This window comes from Mugil cephalus, chromosome 6 (assembly GCF_022458985.1).
Source record: "Mugil cephalus isolate CIBA_MC_2020 chromosome 6, CIBA_Mcephalus_1.1, whole genome shotgun sequence".
NCBI lineage: Eukaryota > Metazoa > Chordata > Actinopteri > Mugiliformes > Mugilidae > Mugil > Mugil cephalus.
Window position 1 is genome coordinate 12,417,492 of NC_061775.1, and position 18,416 is coordinate 12,435,907.

The 18,416-nt window shown below is 43.4% G+C and overlaps 1 protein-coding gene across 1 annotated transcript; it reads left to right on the forward strand.

The window, feature by feature from the left end:
- The first annotated feature begins 56 nt into the window (after window positions 1–56).
- Window positions 57–16,503, forward strand: hdlbpa (high density lipoprotein binding protein a). Its single transcript, XM_047586464.1, has 28 exons — window positions 57–193; window positions 2,664–2,735; window positions 5,301–5,433; window positions 5,533–5,690; window positions 7,415–7,630; window positions 7,716–7,922; window positions 8,009–8,224; window positions 8,312–8,518; window positions 8,606–8,713; window positions 8,805–8,909; window positions 9,025–9,103; window positions 9,192–9,331; window positions 9,410–9,514; window positions 9,599–9,712; window positions 10,034–10,120; window positions 10,198–10,329; window positions 10,415–10,633; window positions 11,032–11,253; window positions 11,357–11,575; window positions 11,677–11,815; window positions 12,099–12,250; window positions 12,334–12,438; window positions 12,533–12,667; window positions 12,974–13,117; window positions 13,408–13,587; window positions 14,567–14,683; window positions 14,806–14,946; window positions 15,045–16,503. The coding sequence occupies exons 3-28, from the start codon at window positions 5,340–5,342 to the stop codon at window positions 15,132–15,134; spliced, it is 3,831 nt and encodes a 1,276-aa protein (XP_047442420.1). The 5' UTR covers window positions 57–193; window positions 2,664–2,735; window positions 5,301–5,339; the 3' UTR covers window positions 15,135–16,503.
- The last annotated feature ends 1,913 nt before the right edge of the window (window positions 16,504–18,416 follow it).

Here is an 18,416-nt window from a genome sequence, read left to right on the forward strand (position 1 = left end):
AATTTATACAAGGGTCCGTCACTCCTGGAAGTGAAATCAAGTTATTTGTAATCGGACTCTTAGGCGTGACGTCGGAGGCCGTGATTGGTGGGCGGCCGTGGTTATATATCCGTCAGCCTTCAATCCCACCTTCTCGCCAGTGGAATTTCATCTCAGCTTCTGCACCTTCAGGGCAGACGAGAACATAAAAGAAGTAAGTACTTGGTAGTTTTTGCTCCACCGGGCCCGGGACGCGCGGCTTCTCTTTGACACGTACGTGGCCGAGGTAACGCCGTGGGGAGGACGGGTTGTTCGTGGACATTGAACGTAGCAGCCTGCCGTGTCGTGTCGTTTCGTGGCCTGACTGACTCCGTGTCATTTCTGCCCCACTCAGCTGTGTGCCTACGTGGACTTAGCTCGCTAGCTGAATGCTACGGCTCAACTTGTACTTTTAGCCAGGCGCTGGTGCCGGCTAATTACCGTGAAACAATGACGCGGCCCAAGTCTGTGGGCGTTGTTGGCGACTAAAAAAAAAATGTTTTGTTTTAAATTCTCTGTTGGCCAAATGTCATTAGCCGGCTGATGTACAGTCTGAAGTTATGTGTGGGTCTCTGTGAGGGAGCGAAGCTAACTTGACGCTACCATTAGCTGAGGGGCTACGTGTCACACTCAACCCACGGTCAAAGTTTTTAGCAACTTCGCTAACTAGCTAGGGATTTGGAGCTACTAATCCACGCCACGGTGACCACTCCACCGAATATAGACAACCCCAAACACACGTCCTCATATCTGTCCCCTCGAGAAGTCGAGATAATGTTGGTTCGCCTCGATCTCGGTCCATTTTCTTTTTCTGGATCGCCGATGTTAGCCAGCACCTCGAACAGGCTAGCTTTAAGTGAAATGTGTCGCTGGTAACTTGTCAGCTGGTTCACTTGATATCGTTCAGACATTAGCACAAACCACACCAACCACGCTACCCGGTCCTTAATAAGCTGGGGTTTGGATATAATGTGATACCAGGCTGTCACACAGCAGCTAATGTAAGTTTAACTAGCGGAGACGAGCCACTCGGCGTTAACTTCGTAGCAGCTCATCTTACACGAAGGATCCCTGTGCTTTGATAATGTAACACTGAATGTAGTCTAGCCATGTTACACTCGTTAACCCGTCACTAGCCGCAATTATTCAAGGCATTAGACACCTCGGCTGCACATACGACTTGTTTGTTTAAGCAAAACGACGTGGTTGTAATTTACACGTATCATTTAACAAGTGTTCAAGGGAACATGACACATGATGTATCTTGTGCCAGCTCTACTGTACCAAACAAACACAGTGGGGTTTTTATTGTCTGCTGCATCATTTGTAGGCACTGTGTATGTGATTCAAGATTGACCTTTTATAAAAACAGCTCTGGGAGGCGCGGTGGACTTCCCCTCGCTTGCCAGTTCATTAGGTACACACTCCTGAATATTAAGACCCTCTAATAAAACAGTCTGACACAAAATCTTGGCCTCACGACGGTTATCGTGTTCAGCTGGAGCCACGTCACAAAGGTGGTGATCCAACTGTCTGGTTATTGTAGGGGATGTAGTTTGTGGTGGTGTTGAGCTGGGTTGAAAGAAACCTTCAAGTGTTTACGTTACGTAGCCCAAACCCGCTGAAAATAAACTGTCACAATGATGGAAACACTTTGGTGTTGAACAGCACCACAAACTACATCCCAACTACAAAATGGTCATACAGTTGAATTACCATCTTTTGTGAAGCTGAGCTTTAGTACAGTGTTATTACAGTGGGATGCATTCATTGGATGCACTAGTATACATAAGAGTGTATGGTGACCAATACTCATGATCATACCAGTGGTAAACTAGTGAAATCCATCAAAACATTACTTGAGCATAAAATGTCATGGCATTTCAGATCATGCACTCTTTGATCTCCCATCTATAACCCATCTTTTAATGAGAACACTTTGTGTGTTTATATGCATGTATATTTTTTTTTTTGACTAAGAGAACAATAGCTTATTTACCTTGTTCCCCTACAGCAGCTTCATCAACTCCCAGATCTGCTCTTGTGTATAACAAAGCCGTGTCCAATTATAGAAGCCAGATGCTTGTCAAGGAGAGCCGGCTCCAGTAGCACCTATACTTTACCGGTCCTCAGTAATGCACTTCTTGGCACCTGCTTTATCTGGACCCTTCTTAGTTTGCGAATGGTTTCAGCTGTCTGACTTGGCAGCGGTTTGACAGTACAGCCGTAATATTTCTTGTTGGGCCCACTACAACCACGACTATCACTAAATATGCAAATCCGCCTTAACCCCAGTTAAAACGTGAAGTCTGACATTGTTTTTACTGCTGGGGTCATCCTTTTTTTTTTTTTTTTATTTAATGAAGTTTTTTTATTATTATAAACATCTGCTATTGACATGTCATAAACCTACACTACACTTTTAATTGCGGGGGTGCAGTATAATGCTCAAACACAAAGCTAATCCATGTAGCAAATTGATTGTAAACGTCTACTACATGAATTTTATATTTTATTTTTAAGACCAGTTTTCTCATTTGAGACCCTGTAGTGTCCGATCTCTAGAAGAAGGGCTCTTGTTGTTGGAAGTGTGTTGCTCCTCCTTTGAAACTTACAGTCCTTTTTTTTTTCTTTTTGGTCTTCAGGCAAAAGCTGGCAGGCTGACGGGAACTTGCATCTTTACAGGACGGATTATCTGGTAACTGACCATTTAGCTGGTAAGTTTTTACAGCTGTTGTCACATTTGCAATATTGAAGCTCCCAAAAAACATACTGCAAGTGTTTAGTGGTACATTAAATACAGAAAGTGATCCTGGAGAAATAAAGTTGGATTTAGGAATTCTGTTCAAAGCTTTCATTTTCTGTTGGTACGACTTAACTGGTTCACGTTCCCTGTAAGAATTATTAAGTACTTAAAATTGAGCAAACATTTCACCTGGCCTGTTTACCTTTGGAGTGGCCTTTCCTCCATCACGGATGTCTTTCTTTGACGTGCTGGAAGGTGAAGATGGCCCACCTCCAAGTTAAATGGCCGTTGGTTGAAAGTTGTCACAATAAAGAAATCCAATTTAGAAGCTTAAAATGGACAAAAAATAAATGCTCATAACGGGACTCTTACATATACAAACCACAGATATGTCGTTAAAGATTCTCGTTTCTTCACACGGAGGAAAGTTGGACTTAAACTGGTACGCTGTGTGCAAACTGTAATGAGCACTGGGCACAGCAGCCTTAACTTTATGAAGCCTGACAAGGAAGAGGCCACTGAAAGGGTGTTCTCTGAAATGTGTTGGGAGGTGGTGGGGGGGGGCAGCCTGCTAAACTGCCTTCCTCCATGTTGGGAGCTTGAATCAAATTTCTTTCAATTACCTGCAAATGAAGTAGTTCTCAGCAGCGTCGGGGAGTTGTCTTTTTGTGCTTGTAGGTGAATTTCAGGCATGCTTGGGGGCAAAAATCCACCCTGAAACTATTCACATTCCTCTGGTTGTTGGCCAGACTTTAAGTTTCTCTACCAGGCAGACAAACAAAGGGGAGACTCTTCGTGATGTATCAAGTTTCGTCATTGACAGTGAAGTGGAATCAAACTTTAAGTTTATTTTCCCCAGCTTCAGAGCAGAATAATCACGATTAAAGGAACCCAGTCAATACTTGCACATTTATATAACGCAGAAATCCTCTTTACAATTTTTACGAACGTCATCCGTGAGCGGATTGGCCTTGCGGACTCTTTGTTAGAAAGAATCATTTGGTTCAAAGAGCCTAGACTACTGCACTACTGAGTAGTCTGTTGCTGGATTTTTGCATTTAATCCTATCCAGCGTGGATATAGAGAGGGGTCAGTAGGCTAAAATCCTCTTAACCTCGGAGCCGACTCACTCACCTACCTACCTACAACTCTCAGAATAGCACCGGACAAATGGAGTTGGACTAAATAACAAATTGGGATTTTCTAGAAGGACAAACTGAAACCAAGACCCTGCCCACACCAGTGTTTATTTATGTATGTGATGCTAAAGTTTAGTCACGTGACTCACCACTCAGCCTCTGCTCGCATTAACACAGTGCCGACATGCTGAGTGCCAAGTGTGATCATTGTGTCGGACATTGGTTTCTTTGATAAAGATAGATTAGATAATGGTCAAAATTCTAAAGTCCACCCACGATAACCTTGTACACAACATTAAGCGTGCGCATGCGACTTCTTGGTAGAGCGTTACTTTTTCCTTACTACCATTCAAACCAGGGCTCTGCTCTCCTGATCATTGAGGGTATGCAAAACTCAATTTCTTAGTTAAATAAGCAACATATCACATTCCCACATCACTGGTAGCACTAATGTACAAGACATACACACAGGGCAAATAAGCCACTGGTTAATTGTTACAAGAATCCAGGTTAGCGGTGTGAGTAAATTGATTAGAAATAGATTAATGGACCACCCGTTCAGGTTTCAGCTGTTTATTTCCTGAGTAGTTGATTAATGCTTTGGTTCTCTTGCCACTAAATGAAAACCATACCTTCTATCAAACCATTTCTCATCTATGAATGAAGCAGCCATGGGATTTATTCAGTGTAGACCTAATTAGGAGGGACGTAAACTGAGTTTCATATGATTTTAAATTTACGTAAATGGAAATCTGTGTTTAGATTTATTCGCCATTACAAAGCATGCATCTGTTTAAAGAAACGCCCCAACTTGTCCTGAGGTTCGGGGCGTTTTCAGCTGAAATCTCTTTTCCCAGCATGTCTCACTGCAGGAAAGGCCACAGCTGGGGATGAGAGTAAACACTGCCATCACTGATTACGTTGGGACGTTGTTGCGGCCCTGGATTAAATGTTGTCTGAACCAAAAAAAAAAAAAAAAAAGAATCACTAGATTTCTTTTGACTAAGAATCTCTTTTGAAAAACATTTTCTGTTTAACATTATTCACAGATGACGTCCAGACTTTCGTGTTTATTTATGAAGTGTTTAAAACTCTTCTTCTTAGGGCAACGAGCTTGTGGTTGAACATTTGGCTGACAGCTTTGTGACGTAAAGAAGCACAACCATTATCATATTTTATTTGTATGTCGCCAATTCTGAGGTGTGCGTGGAAATGCATGACGGAGCATTTCCCAATTTAATAAGAAAAACAAAGACTAGCGGGAGAGATTTTCTCTAATGACCAAAACCATTTCACCCAAAATCTTGTAGAAATTAAGCTTTCAGCCGATTTAGGAAGTTTTTATGGCATTTTAAATGTCATGCCTGACTGAAACTGCAATAATGCTTCCTTTTCAGTGGCACACTCGGACTCCGTGTTAACGTGGGATTTTGACCATGAGCTCAGTCGCTGTACTTACGCAGGAAAGCTTCAATGAGCACCGCAGTGGGCTCTTGCCGGAGCAGAGCGGTGGTGGAGGTGGCAGTGTCGGTGAGTATTTGGATGCTTGAGGCTTGATTTGTTGAATGCAAACACAAAGCTGTAAGTGGACTCACCCCCCCCCCCCCCCCCCCTTTCTTGTGTGTTCAGCTGCTGTTGCTGGAACCAGTGTTGAGGATGCCCCTCCTACCTACAAGGAAGCTTTCCCACCTCTGCCTGAGAAGGCGGTCTCACCTGAGGGGACCCAGGAAACTGCCAATGCCTGGACATCTAAGATTCGCCCTCTTAAGTCCTCAATTATCACCCAGGTAAAACTTTTGTGATCTTAACCCACATGCTGTCTAGCTGCTGATCTCATTTCAGAGTTGTTGCATCATACATGTACATAAATATTAACAGAATTGTAGTTGCAAATTAAATACAAACTTTAACAACTCCCTGTAGGTGAAGTGCAGCACCACAGTATATCAAGTCCATTTCAGTTTGTTTTCTTTCTGACTGATGGATGTCTTGTTGCTGCTGTTCACTGCTGGTTTCATACGACGTAATGATGAAAGGTGCTGGTCCACCAAATATGGCTGTCATGCCTGTGTTTTAACCCGTGAGAAGTAATATAGTTGTTATCAGAGGCTGTAAAAATACATTTTTATCACCTTATATGATGACTTGAGCAAAGAGCACGTGCCTTTCTTTTACAAGCAACTGTAGAGGTGGCAAAAAGGAAGAGGGCTTGTGTGTCTTTGTGCAACTTTCGTTTGTAGACGTACTACATACAACAACATATAAAGAGCAGAAGATTTGCGTGGAATAAACCGTCTGTCCAGAGACTAATAAAATAAGTATTTAAAAAAAAATACTCTAAGCATTAACAGTCATGAGAGATGAGAGGGTCAAATGGAAGGGTAAGATTTAAGACCTGAGAAGACTTCAAAAACATTTCTTTATAGTCTTTGGTTCATACTAGTCATAATCTGTGCACTACAAATACCGTTTCTATTAAAGATTCGTTTTAACGATTCCATTTGATTCACGATTTGTGGTTGCCGATACGATTCAAGGACAATTTTGGTTCATTTAGAACGATACGATCCGAAACGATTCAGTGACTTGAAATCGATCCAGTAACTTCCTAGCCAAAAATTAAACCAGTGTGACTGAAATAAATACCTGCTCAGTGTTTCCTCTACATTCATGTAGGAGTGGCCGCCACAGATAACTATCTTGCTCAGTATCCACTCTTTGGGGCTCTTAATCTACCGGTTACAGTCACTTTTTAAACTTCCTCAAGTGTCTCGATCTCGATAACCTCTGGGTTATTATGACCCAGAGGTTAAACACCACATGTCCGTTTCTGTTTATTATCTCCTCTTTTGAGCACTGACGTTCTCAGTACACGCTGGTCTGTTGACAGTATCACATGATGGTGGTGACTGACGCTGCACGTTGAATCATCCGTGTTTTCTTTTTGCTGACTGGTGGGGCGAGGCAAGGAGACGTGAAGGCGAATGTTAGCATTAGCAGATACATTAATTTTGCCATTGATGTTAGCCGGAAGCTAACGCATATTTGTATAATGGTGTTTTCGGTATATAAAACGAATTTGTAAATTTAGTTTGTCCAGTTTTACAATGTTTCTCAAGTAAATACTCTAAGTGGATCCTCTGACATGCTTAAATCCAATGCGTTATTTCTTAGTGTCGATACAATCGATTGATTACCTTTTTAATAAATCGAAGTATGTCGTCCGGACAGCCAACTTGTCGAGCACAGATCGATGAAGTTGGATCGCTTCATCGATCGATGTAGTGGATGAATCGTTAAACCGCTAGTTTTTATTCATCAACCGGTGTTTACTTCTGTTTTGTTAAGAATGAATCACCTCAGTTTTACATTGAAGGGTCCTTCTTGATCCCACTTGTCTGGAAGTATGTGGCAGAAAGTCTGCATGTATCTATAAGTCTTCTCCCTCTTTTATGGTTTCTTTTTGGATCACAAAACTGACTTTTCACTCTTTTTTTTGCACGTGATTCAGGTTTTCCATGTGCCGCTAGAGGAGCGCAAGTACAAGGACATCAACCAGTTTGGGGAAGGAGACCAAGCGAAGGTCTGCGTGGACATCATGCATAAGACCGGAGCCCATCTGGAACTTTCCTTGGCTAAAGATCAGGGGCTCTCCATCATGGTGTCAGGAAAGCTGGACGCTGTGATGAAGGCCCGTAAGGAGATTGTGTCCCGACTGCAGACTCAGGTCAGGAGGGTTGTGTTAAGACATTGATTGGTGCCAACAGTGCTTTTAGTTTTATCTTATTTATGTGATTTTTCAACTCCAACAGGCATCAGCAACTGTTGCCATCCCCAAAGAACACCATCGTTTTGTTATCGGGAAAAACGGGGAGAAGCTTCAGGAGCTTGAGCTCAAGACTGCCACCAAAATCCAGATCCCACGACCTGACGACCCCAGCAACCAGATCAAGATCTCTGGTACCAAGGAAGGCCTGGAGAAGGCAAAGCACGAGATCCTGTTGATCTCTGCTGAGCAGGTAACGCGCCTCTTCCAACTAAGCCATTTCTTTTACTGTGATGCTTTTTCAGGTTTTAATTTTTGTTCCCATCTTCACTCTTTAAGGACAAGCGTGCTGTGGAGAGGGTGAACATTGACAAGGTGTACCACCCATTCATCACCGGAGCCTACAATAAGCTAGTAGGTGAGATGATGCAGGAGACCGGTGCCCGCATCAATGTCCCCCCTCCAAGTGTCAATAAGACTGAGATTGTCATCACTGGGGAAAAGGAGCAGGTGGCCCTTGCTGTGGCTATGATCAAGAAGGTTTACGAAGACAAGGTGCGTAAATAATTACTTCACAGTTGATGAATATTCATCGTTGCAAATAGCAAAGCCTCTAACCATCTTACCCTTTATGCCCCGTAGAAGAAGAATGCCACCACCATTGCGGTGGAAGTAAAGAAGTCTCAGCACAAATATGTGATTGGCCCCAAGGGAAACACCCTGCAGGAGATCCTGGATAGAACTGGCGTCTCAGTCGAGATCCCACCATCTGACAGCAGCTCAGAAACTGTCATCCTTCGTGGGGAGCCGGACCGTCTTGGTCAGGCCCTCACTGAAGTTTATGCCAAGGTAAAATTACCTGCCGACGAACAACGGCATTGGCGACCGTTTGAGTGAGGGCATCGAGGAGTAACCTGAAAACTTTTCCTTTCGCAGGCAAACAGTTACACTGTTTCCTCGGTCACAGCTCCTTCTTGGCTCCATCGTTTCATCATTGGCAAGAAGGGGCAGAACTTGGCTAAGATTACCCAACAAATGCCCAAGGTCTGTTGAATTCTTTAAATGGAAGTACTTGGAAAAAGAAAAAAATCATCCTAATTTTAACTTGAATGTTTCTCCCATATTTTACCTACAGGTGCACATTGAGTTCACTGAGGGAGAAGACAAGATCACCCTGGAAGGTCCTACCAAAGATGTGCAAATGGTGCAGAGCCAGATTGAGGCCATTGTTACAGATTTGGTGAGTGTTGGACTCGAGTCAAGCAAAACATTTTAATATTTGAGTTCAATTCTAGGAAGTTCATTGCTTAAAAGGAAGAATCGAATCAAATATTGCCATGTTTTTGTCTCAACAGATAAGTCGAATGGACTACGCAGAGATTAGCGTGGACCCCAAATTCCACCGTCACCTGATTGGAAAAGGAGGCGTTAACAGTAAGCATGTCTTTGGTTTATTTTGGGCAATGCAACAAACCTATGTGGACAGTCTTCTTAAACTATGTGTTTACTGATTAATTTATAGTCAACCGCATCAAAGAGCTGCACAAGGTGACCGTCCGGATCCCCCCTGACAACGAGAAGAGCAACCTGATCCGTATCGAGGGGGATCCCCAGGGTGTGCAGGAGGCCAAGAAGGAGCTGCTTGAGCTTGCGTCACGCATGGTCAGTGCAAACTTGATTTCACATTCAAGGTGCTGCAGATTAGTTCCTGTTACGCTTAAAATCTGTTTTGTTTTGCAGGAGAATGAGCGTACAAAGGACCTGATCATTGAACAGCGTTTTCACAGAGCCATCATCGGCCAAAAAGGGGAGAAGATAAAAGAAGTGCGCGACAAATTCCCAGAGGTGAGTGGATGTCGGAAGGAATATGGCGTTTTATTTGCACTCAACGTTGGAATGAACTAAAACTCAAAACGTTATTTGTTCCAGGTCATCATCAACTTCCCTGACCCAGCACAAAAAAGCGACATCGTTCAACTTAGGGGCCCGAGAACTGAGGTGGAAAAGTGCTCCAAGTTCATGCAGAAGATAGTGGCTGAAATGGTAAATCTTTTGGTCTTATCATGTTGGTATCTCAGTTCAGTTCCGTAGATTTTATTCATCCCACGCGATCAATTCAGTTTACAGCTCCCAGCACAATAAAACAGTAATCAGCTGATGGTTTCGAGCAGAGATATTTTGTGCATGTGTTTAAATAAGTACTTAACAAGGAAAAGAATGAAGAAAGAAAATAATAATTAAGTGATGAAGCACTAATGATTAAAACTGGCATTCATCAACCTGATATCTTGCGTTTCGTCATGTATGTACTGTAACTCACAGTTAAAGTGTCGAGTGTTAACTTTCTGTGATTTCTTTGGCCAGGTGGAGAACAGTTTTTCTGTCTCAGTCCCCATCTTCAAGCAGTTCCACAGAAACATAATTGGAAAAGGAGGCTCGAACATTAAGAAGGTACGGCACGCTGACAACACGCCCGACTTTGTCGTTTGTCGGTCCAAGTTTTGATTTGACGGACATTTCGTTTCTAGATCCGGGAGGAAACGAACACCAAAATTGACCTGCCTGCTGAGAACAGCAACTCAGAGATGATCGTCATCACTGGGAAGAAGGCAAACTGTGAAGCCGCACGGAATCGCATCTTGGCCATTCAGAAGGAGCTTGTAAGACGATATGCATATTAGTTTCTCTGATTCTTTGAACATCTGGCGTGACGTAGTTACTTAACTAATGCCTCGCTGTGTCCAGGCGAACATCACAGAGGTGGATGTATCCATTCCCTCCAAGCTGCACAACTCTCTGATCGGGTCAAAGGGCCGTTTGGTGCGCTCGATCATGGAGGAGTGCGGTGGCGTGCACATCCACTTTCCCACAGAGGGCTCAGGGATTGATAAGGTCACCATCAGAGGCCCAGCAGAGGAGGTGGACAAAGCCAAGCAGCAACTGCTTGCCTTGGCAGAGGAGAAGGTTTGTAGGAATGACTTTAATAAAACGTTGAACTTCTTTTGACCGTGGCTAAACTGGCTAATCATGTGAGGAGTGGAAAGAGTAGGGGCAAAAGTTCAAGAGCTGCTTTTGTTGCTCATTGGCTGCACATTACCACATGTTGGGGACTTGTTCCAGTTTCTTTTCAGCTGACAGAAGTGAAACGGCAGGCTGCTGCGCGGCTGCCATAACGTCAGAAATTTTGTTTAGAAAGTTTGTTTATGTAATTAAGACTGAATTAGAAAGTTTTAAATCTGAGGATTTATTTCATTTTAGTTCAGCATGATAGGATTTCCCATCCAAGAAGATAGTAGCTCTCTTTGAGTTGACCTCATGTTTGAGGCGGACTTGTAATAAAGGAGTTCTGTAAATGTTTTCAGCAAACCAAGAGTCACACTGCTGAGCTGCACGCTAAGCCCGAATACCACAAGTTCCTCATCGGGAAAGGTGGCGGAAACATCCGCAAGGTTCGTGACAGCACCGGGGCCAGAATAATCTTCCCCACCGCGGACGACAAAGACCAGGAACTCATCACTGTGGTTGGCACCGAGGAAGCGGTGCGGGAGGCCCAGAAAGAGCTGGAGGAGCTCATCAAGAGCTTAGTAAGGCTTCGGATGAGTTTTGAACACGGCAGAATAACATAAACCAAGGTTTGGATTCTCTTATTGCACCTGAACTTTAAACACAACCACTCTTTGGTTACAGGACAACGTTGTCGAGGACACTATGAGCGTTGACCCCAAGCACCATCGCTACTTTGTGGCTCGCCGTGGCCAGGTCCTCAGGGACCTAGCGGATGAGTATGGTGGCGTTATGGTGAGCTTCCCGCGCACAGCTTCTCAGAGCGAAAAGGTCACCCTGAAAGGAGCCAAAGAATGTGTGGAGGCAGCCAAAAAGCGCATGCAGGAGATTGTTGAGGACTTGGTTAGTAGTTTTACTTTACTAGTCTTATGTTTATATTTTTCCTCAACTATTTGAAATGTAATATCTTCCTCTCTGTTTGTCCGCCACCTGTTCTTTCCCAGGACGCTCAAGTGACAGTGGAGTGTGTGATTCCTCAGAAGTTCCACCGTTCCATCATGGGTCCAAAGGGCTCACGGATCCAGCAGATCACTAGAGATCACAACGTACAAATCAAGTTCCCAGAACGTGAGGACCCTCAAGGTGAGAGCAGTGTCAAAACTTAGACATTACAGCTACACTTGACTTATTTTTCTCAACAAGTTAATCTGCTGAAATCTGTATCAAAATGGTAAGAAGTGAAGATTATAATATCCCAGAGAATAACATGGCATCTTGAAGCGTTTTATTTGGGAATCCAACTGTCTAAAACCCTAAGCCTGGCACCATATTGTCACAGAAAGCAATAATAAATGTAATGAACGGATAGAACGACTTACTATTGCACTGTTGACTTACATTTGATTTTTCCTGATTTGCTTTGTAGCGGCGCCTCCTGCAGAAGCTCCTATTCAGGAGAATGGAGAAGCCAACGGTGAAGTGAAGGAACCCGTTGATCCAAACGCACCCAAAAAGTGTGACACCATTGTGATTTCGGGCCGCAAAGAGCGCTGCGAGAGTGCTGTGGAAGCACTGAAGGTCAGATTTTACATCAAAACCGGACGTTGATTTCTTTCAAAAGTTGCTTTCCCATCCTAACCGTCTTCTTTCACGAACTTCAGGCCCTGGTTCCTGTCACTATTGAGGTGGAAGTGCCTTTTGAGCTTCATCGATACATCATTGGACAGAAAGGAAGCGGAATTCGCAAGATGATGGATGAATTTGAGGTGCGTGTCTCAAACGTTGACTTGGCACCGAGATGGAGGAGAAGGAAAATCAAAGAAGCTTTAATGAACGAGACCCCTCACTGTCTCTCCACAGGTTAATATTCAAGTGCCTGCTCCTGAGCAGCAATCTGATAAAATCTCCATCACCGGCTTGGCCAATCACCTTGACCGCGCCAAAGAGGGACTCTTGGAGCGCGTCAAAGAGCTGCAGGCTGAGCAGGCGGATAGGGTTAGTATTTGGTGGAGCACTCTCATGTGTCCACTCTGCTTCATCCTGCGTTGATCCAATGCATTCGGGTGAAATGATCTGCTGTGTGTACCGAGGCTCGACTCTCTTTCCAGCTGAAGTGGTAGTCTGAAGTGTCAGCTGATTTACACTCGCACGCTGCAGTTATCTTGAATATTTAAAGGGCAGGCTCGTATCATTTCAGGAGGGGAAAAACTTAATAATTAACGTTTACTGCCGTTCACCAAAGGAGGGATTACTGCCAAGTTTCCGGGTTTGTAACCTTGTTTCTGTTGAACGCCTCCGCAGACGCTCAGGAGCTTCAAGCTGACCATCACTGTGGACCCCAAGTATCACCCCAAAATCATCGGCCGCAAGGGTGCCATCATTACAAACATCCGCACCGAGCACGATGTTAACATCCAGTTCCCAGAGAAGAATGATGAAAACCAGGTAGAGCATCTCTTGCACAAATGTGTGACGTGTCTCTGAACAGAAACATTTCCTGTATTTCACAAAATGCAGTCGACACGGTACTGCATCAGAACAGCAGGTGGTGCTAAACGACCAGTTCCTTCACCAAAACCCTTCCCTAACAGGGGATCATAGAAATAGTTTTATATGGTCCTTATTTCAGCCATGTGATCAAGATAGTTTCACTGTCCTGGTTGTGCAAAACAGTAGAAATGTTTTGTTGAATTAAGTTTTTGTCTTGTGTTAATCTGACTGCTGTTTCTCCACAGGATCAGATTACTATTACAGGGTATGAGCACAAAGCCATAGCTGCACGCGATGCCATCCAGGCCATCGTGGACGAGCTGGAGGAGATGATCTCTGAGGACATCACCCTGGACAGCAGAGTGCATGCCCGCATCATTGGAGCGCGTGGCAAGGGCATCCGCAAGATCATGGATGAGTTTAAGGTGAGACTGTGGAAAGGACGGTATGTGTTCTCCGCTGTGAGTAAAAATGAAGACATAAAAAGCCAGAAGTAGCTCGTTGGAAAGCGGCCCATTCATAACATGCTGCCTGTCAGCTGTTCACAGGGACATCATTAAATAACCATTAACATATTAAGGAGTCGTTGACTTTGAGAATCTAAACCTCACTTTTGTAGAGCACCGTCAGGCCTAACAGCTGATTGAATTTAAAACGCAGAGCAATTTACAAGATGTCACAAATAAGTAATAATAGTTGTATAGAAAATTGTTTTGAAACCAAAATATCTCTAAATTAATTGATTTGGATCTGGACTTTGTAGTTAGAATCTAATTGATTAACAAAATAGCGATAGGTGCTTGGAGATGTCCTAAAACCCCTCCGTCATACTGATTTGTTTTGACATATTTTTCAAATACTTGAACTCTAAATACTGACAGCTCTCTATTCTATGGCGATCATAAAGTGTGAATCTATCAATGCACCTTTGTCCTGAGAACGGCAATTCAGAGAGGAGTGTTTCCAGGAATGCGTCCAAGCCACTGAATCATGCGTGGAACATTATGGCGTTGCATATCGTCACGCACGTGCTCACTCCTGCACTGTGTCGCTCATCGGTGGCGATTGCCTCTGTTGGGGGTGGGCTGGTTTGGAGAAGGTGAAGGATTGGGACTTTCTAATCCCATCAAATCTCTTCTCTAACAGATAGACATGAACAAGCTTAGCTACAGGGTCCTCCTCAGAGGTCTGGAAGACTTCAAGGGAGAAAGGAGGGTTAGCCTCGTCCAATGACCAGCCCATTGTGATCGTGACTGTGACCTAAAGAAGGGCGACATGGATGTATTTTTTGGGAAAAACCAGTCACACAATGCATCAGAATTTGTCCACTGCGTCTTAGACTTAAGTCAGTAGTCACATGAATTCATCTCTTATCTTTTTTTTTTTTTTTTTTTTTTTTTGTAGGTTGATCTCAGGTTTCCCCAAAGTGGAGCTGCAGACCCAAACCTTGTGACGGTCACAGGTCGGCCTGAGCTTGTAGATGAAGCCATCGACCATCTCCTTAACCTGGAAGAGGAATATGTAAGCTTCTCGCTGCATGACAAATCGTCCTCCCCCACCAGGAGATGATCCAACAAATTCCTGAAATGTTTACACTTTCCGGATTAGCACTAATGCACTTTTGTTATGGCATTTTTTGTCAGATGGCAGATGTTGTGGAAAATGAAGCGAAGATGGCTTACATGAGGCCCCCTAGTGGCAGCGCTGCTGCCATGGATGAACAGCGTGGCCCATCCAAAGGCTTTGTGGTGAGGGAGGCTCCCTGGGCTACTGGCAATGAGAAGGTGAGCATTTTTATATTTATAAAAAAAAAAAAAAGATGCCAAAATTTGAATTGGCCACGGCTTTATTTTTTAACCCCCGTCTGTTTTTCTATTTCTAGGCCCCCGACATGAGCAGCTCCGAAGATTTCCCAAGCTTCGGAGCCCCAGTGGCAACCAAGACCTCACCCTGGGGACCAAAGCGCTTCTAAGGTGTACGTCTACAGATGGGCTTGAACCTAACCAGACAGAATCTTCCCCGTCATTGTCCCCTCTTTTGACCTGGACTGACCGCTGACCCTAACAAAAGAAAAAAACAAAAAAGGAAAAAAAAAATCGGTTCTGAGAATGTCATCCTTCTCTGTCTACTTATCTCAGTCTAACCTTGCAGGTTCATCAGTCCAAAAGTGCTTTCAGATACTGTAATTGACTTGTGAGCTTTGTATCTGCATTTAAAAAAAAAAAATATATATACTGTCTTATTAAATGGAGGAAAAAAAATATGCGACAATGCCGTCTACAGTCTGTAAAAGACTGTTTATTTGTTGGTTAGATCTGACATTTCATTGTGGTTTGAACTGTTATACCAAACTCAGTGGTGGCCAGACATCAGTTTTTGTGAGCTGCCCGTATCTTAGTTGCCTTCGCAGGGTGGCATAAAGGGATTGAATTACCGCTGGTGACATATTCAGACGTGATGCCTGACCAATGAGGCCAGCTGTGTCAGTCACCCACCGCCCTCCTGCTCTATTCATGTAGCTGAGTGAAAATTGTTGGTCTTCAGCCCTAAAGCACACTAGTAGTGGTTGTCCTCTGTCACATCTTTTCATTTGCTTGTAACTGCTTCTGTGAACATGGTCAAGTAGTGGCACGTACCTCGTAGCCTTACGAATTGGGAACCTTTACAAAGAGAGGGCATAGGGGAGAGGAGTAGGGGTGCGGTGTTGGCCTTTTCAGAATGACACCCACGCAAACTGCCAGATGCTCGGAGATCATGCCAGAACTAAACCTCTTTACAACACTAGGCCTAGCGCTCCAACGCATCAAACCTCACACTAACTGTTGAATGGACTCTTGACATTCAAAAGTAAATCACTCTACAAAAGAAAATGTATCTGTGAGCAAAATAGCAAACCATCTTGTGCCAACTATCTGTCTAGTGATGTCCTGTGTTACTCATCCTCTGTATTGGGTCAGTGTCCAGTCCCTTTGTCTTCCAGTTGCTATGCAGATTATTCTGTTGAATAGCAATGGCCCTTTTTTTTATCAGCCTTACAACTAGAACGATACAAACCAGGTAGAGATGATGCGAAGATGCATTTTAAATGGTCAACTGGAAGGTATGTTTATTCTTCCCTTGAAAGCTCCCCTCCCCCCCAGTTATCATAAACTAGTTTCATTTTGCTCGAGGAGTGCAGATTTAGCTTGCTAGCTGCTAATTCGGCATTGAGCATCACTCTACCTTGGTTTATATCCTCCTAGTATGGAATGAAAGATTATGCAAATACCATTGAAGTGAACGGTTATGGATGACACTGGAAAAGAAATTGTCCAAAAAGTCAATAAAAATTGAAAATCTTTTCTGTGCGTCTTCATGATTCCTTTATCTATAGCAGGTAACACTCTTATAATTACAAAACGAGTAAATCTGGTGGATTACGAAGCTGTTGTATAATATTTTCTTTGCTACGAAAAGCTGATCTCACTTGTATGTGTATGAGCGTCTCTTACTCTGCTTCTCACCCAGTTAAGGCTGGGATAGACTCCAGCCCAGAAAAATGAATGCTGGAATCTCAACTTCAGTTTTTACAAGTCAAATTTAAAAAAAAAAAAATAAATAATAAGTATATTGACTCAATTTCCATATTCTGCAATTATAATGTTTAGTCGTTTCTCTAATTATTTTGTTTGCTAAATGGCCTGTCATTCAATTAAAAAATCACAGATGTCCAATGCTTGCACTAAGAGGCAGTCGAGTGGTTTTCACTCTCAATATGTATTTATTTAACCATCATTTAATCACGAAGATCCCACTGAGATAAAGAGCCTCTCTCTGAAGGGACTCCTGGCCAAGAGAGGTCACAGCAAATACAAATTTACGCTGTTTAGTGACTACAAACAAAGGACATCTTCTTTCTGCCTGGCCAAATAAAAAGTCGCCACCTGGATTTAACTAAGCAAACGGACCCCTTCACGAGCTACGTCACAATGACGTCATGACGTCTGCAGGAGGCAAAACAGAGGGAAGCTTGAGGCGACCACTGTGACTTTTAACTGTGAAAATGTCGTCTTGCTGTATTTTTTTTGGTGCCAAAACAAAAAAATCAAAAACGCTAACTTGAAGTTTTATCACACACCAGCCACTGCCAGTGGCTTTGACGATTAGAAAGGGCCAGAATCGCCTCTATTTTCTGAGGCGGTTGAGGTCTTTTAACATCTGTTAACATCTATGCTCAGGATGTTGTATGAGTCTGTGGTGGCCAGTGCCGTCTTCTATGCTGCTGCATGCTGGGGCAGCAGGCTGAGGGTAGCGGACGTGAACAGGTTGAACAGACTGATAGGAAAGGCCGGTGACGTTGTGGGAGTGAAGCTGGACCCTCTGACAGTGGTGTCAGGCAGGAGAATGCTTCACAAGGTGAAAACCATCCTGGACAATGAGTCGGACCCCACTCTGTGACGTGCTGGCCAGACACAGGAGTTCTTTCAGCACCAGAATGATTACACCACAATGCACGACAGAGCGTCACAGGAAATCATTCTTGCTAGTGGCCATTAACCTGTACAACTCCTCACTCTGAGGGTGTAGAACCCATATTATTTACTTAATGTGCAATAATTAATTAATGTGCAATAATTCATGTTCACCTCATCTCATATACCAGTACATATTCCCTATATACTAGGGGACTCTGGTCTTACTATGTGCAATAATGTTTATAACTATACTGACCCTGAGATTGTGCAATAACACATGCAATAACTTGGAACACAGGTTCACTTCACTTATACTTGTACATATATATATATATTTCCTATATTTGTTACATTCTCTTACTTATTCTTATTCGTGCCAGTGTTTAGAACACTGGCATGCTTTGGGTTGGATCTGCTGTCACGAAAAGTAATTTCCCCCTGGGATCAATAAAGTAATTCTGATTCTGATTCTGATTAAAAGAAAGGACTGGACAATCAACAACGCGCACACTTCATATCAGTTTCAGCCTTGATAACGTTATGTTGTTACATGTTAATTTTAATGCTAACCGCAAGCTAACATAATGTTAGCTATATGTTTCGGCGAAGCAGAAGTTGCATGTACTACATTACCCTCCACAGTGGTTCCACTTACTTCTTGTAATATATTTGTAGGAGAGGCTTCACTTGATAAAAACAGACAAGCCTTTGCACCCTCCGTGTCCTCATCTCATCTCATCTTCTATTACCTCTTGTCCTCATTAGGGTCAAGGGGGTTGATTACACCCAGGACAGGTAGC

Coding starts and splice junctions, on each gene's coding strand:
- hdlbpa (XM_047586464.1), top strand. CDS start 5,340: ATGAGCTCAGTCGCTGTACTTACGCAGGAAAGCTTCAATGAGCACCGC. Junction 5,434..5,532: donor TGGTGGAGGTGGCAGTGTCG/GTGAGTATTTGG, acceptor TTGTGTGTTCAG/CTGCTGTTGCTGGAACCAGT. Junction 12,668..12,973: donor AGGCTGAGCAGGCGGATAGG/GTTAGTATTTGG, acceptor ACGCCTCCGCAG/ACGCTCAGGAGCTTCAAGCT.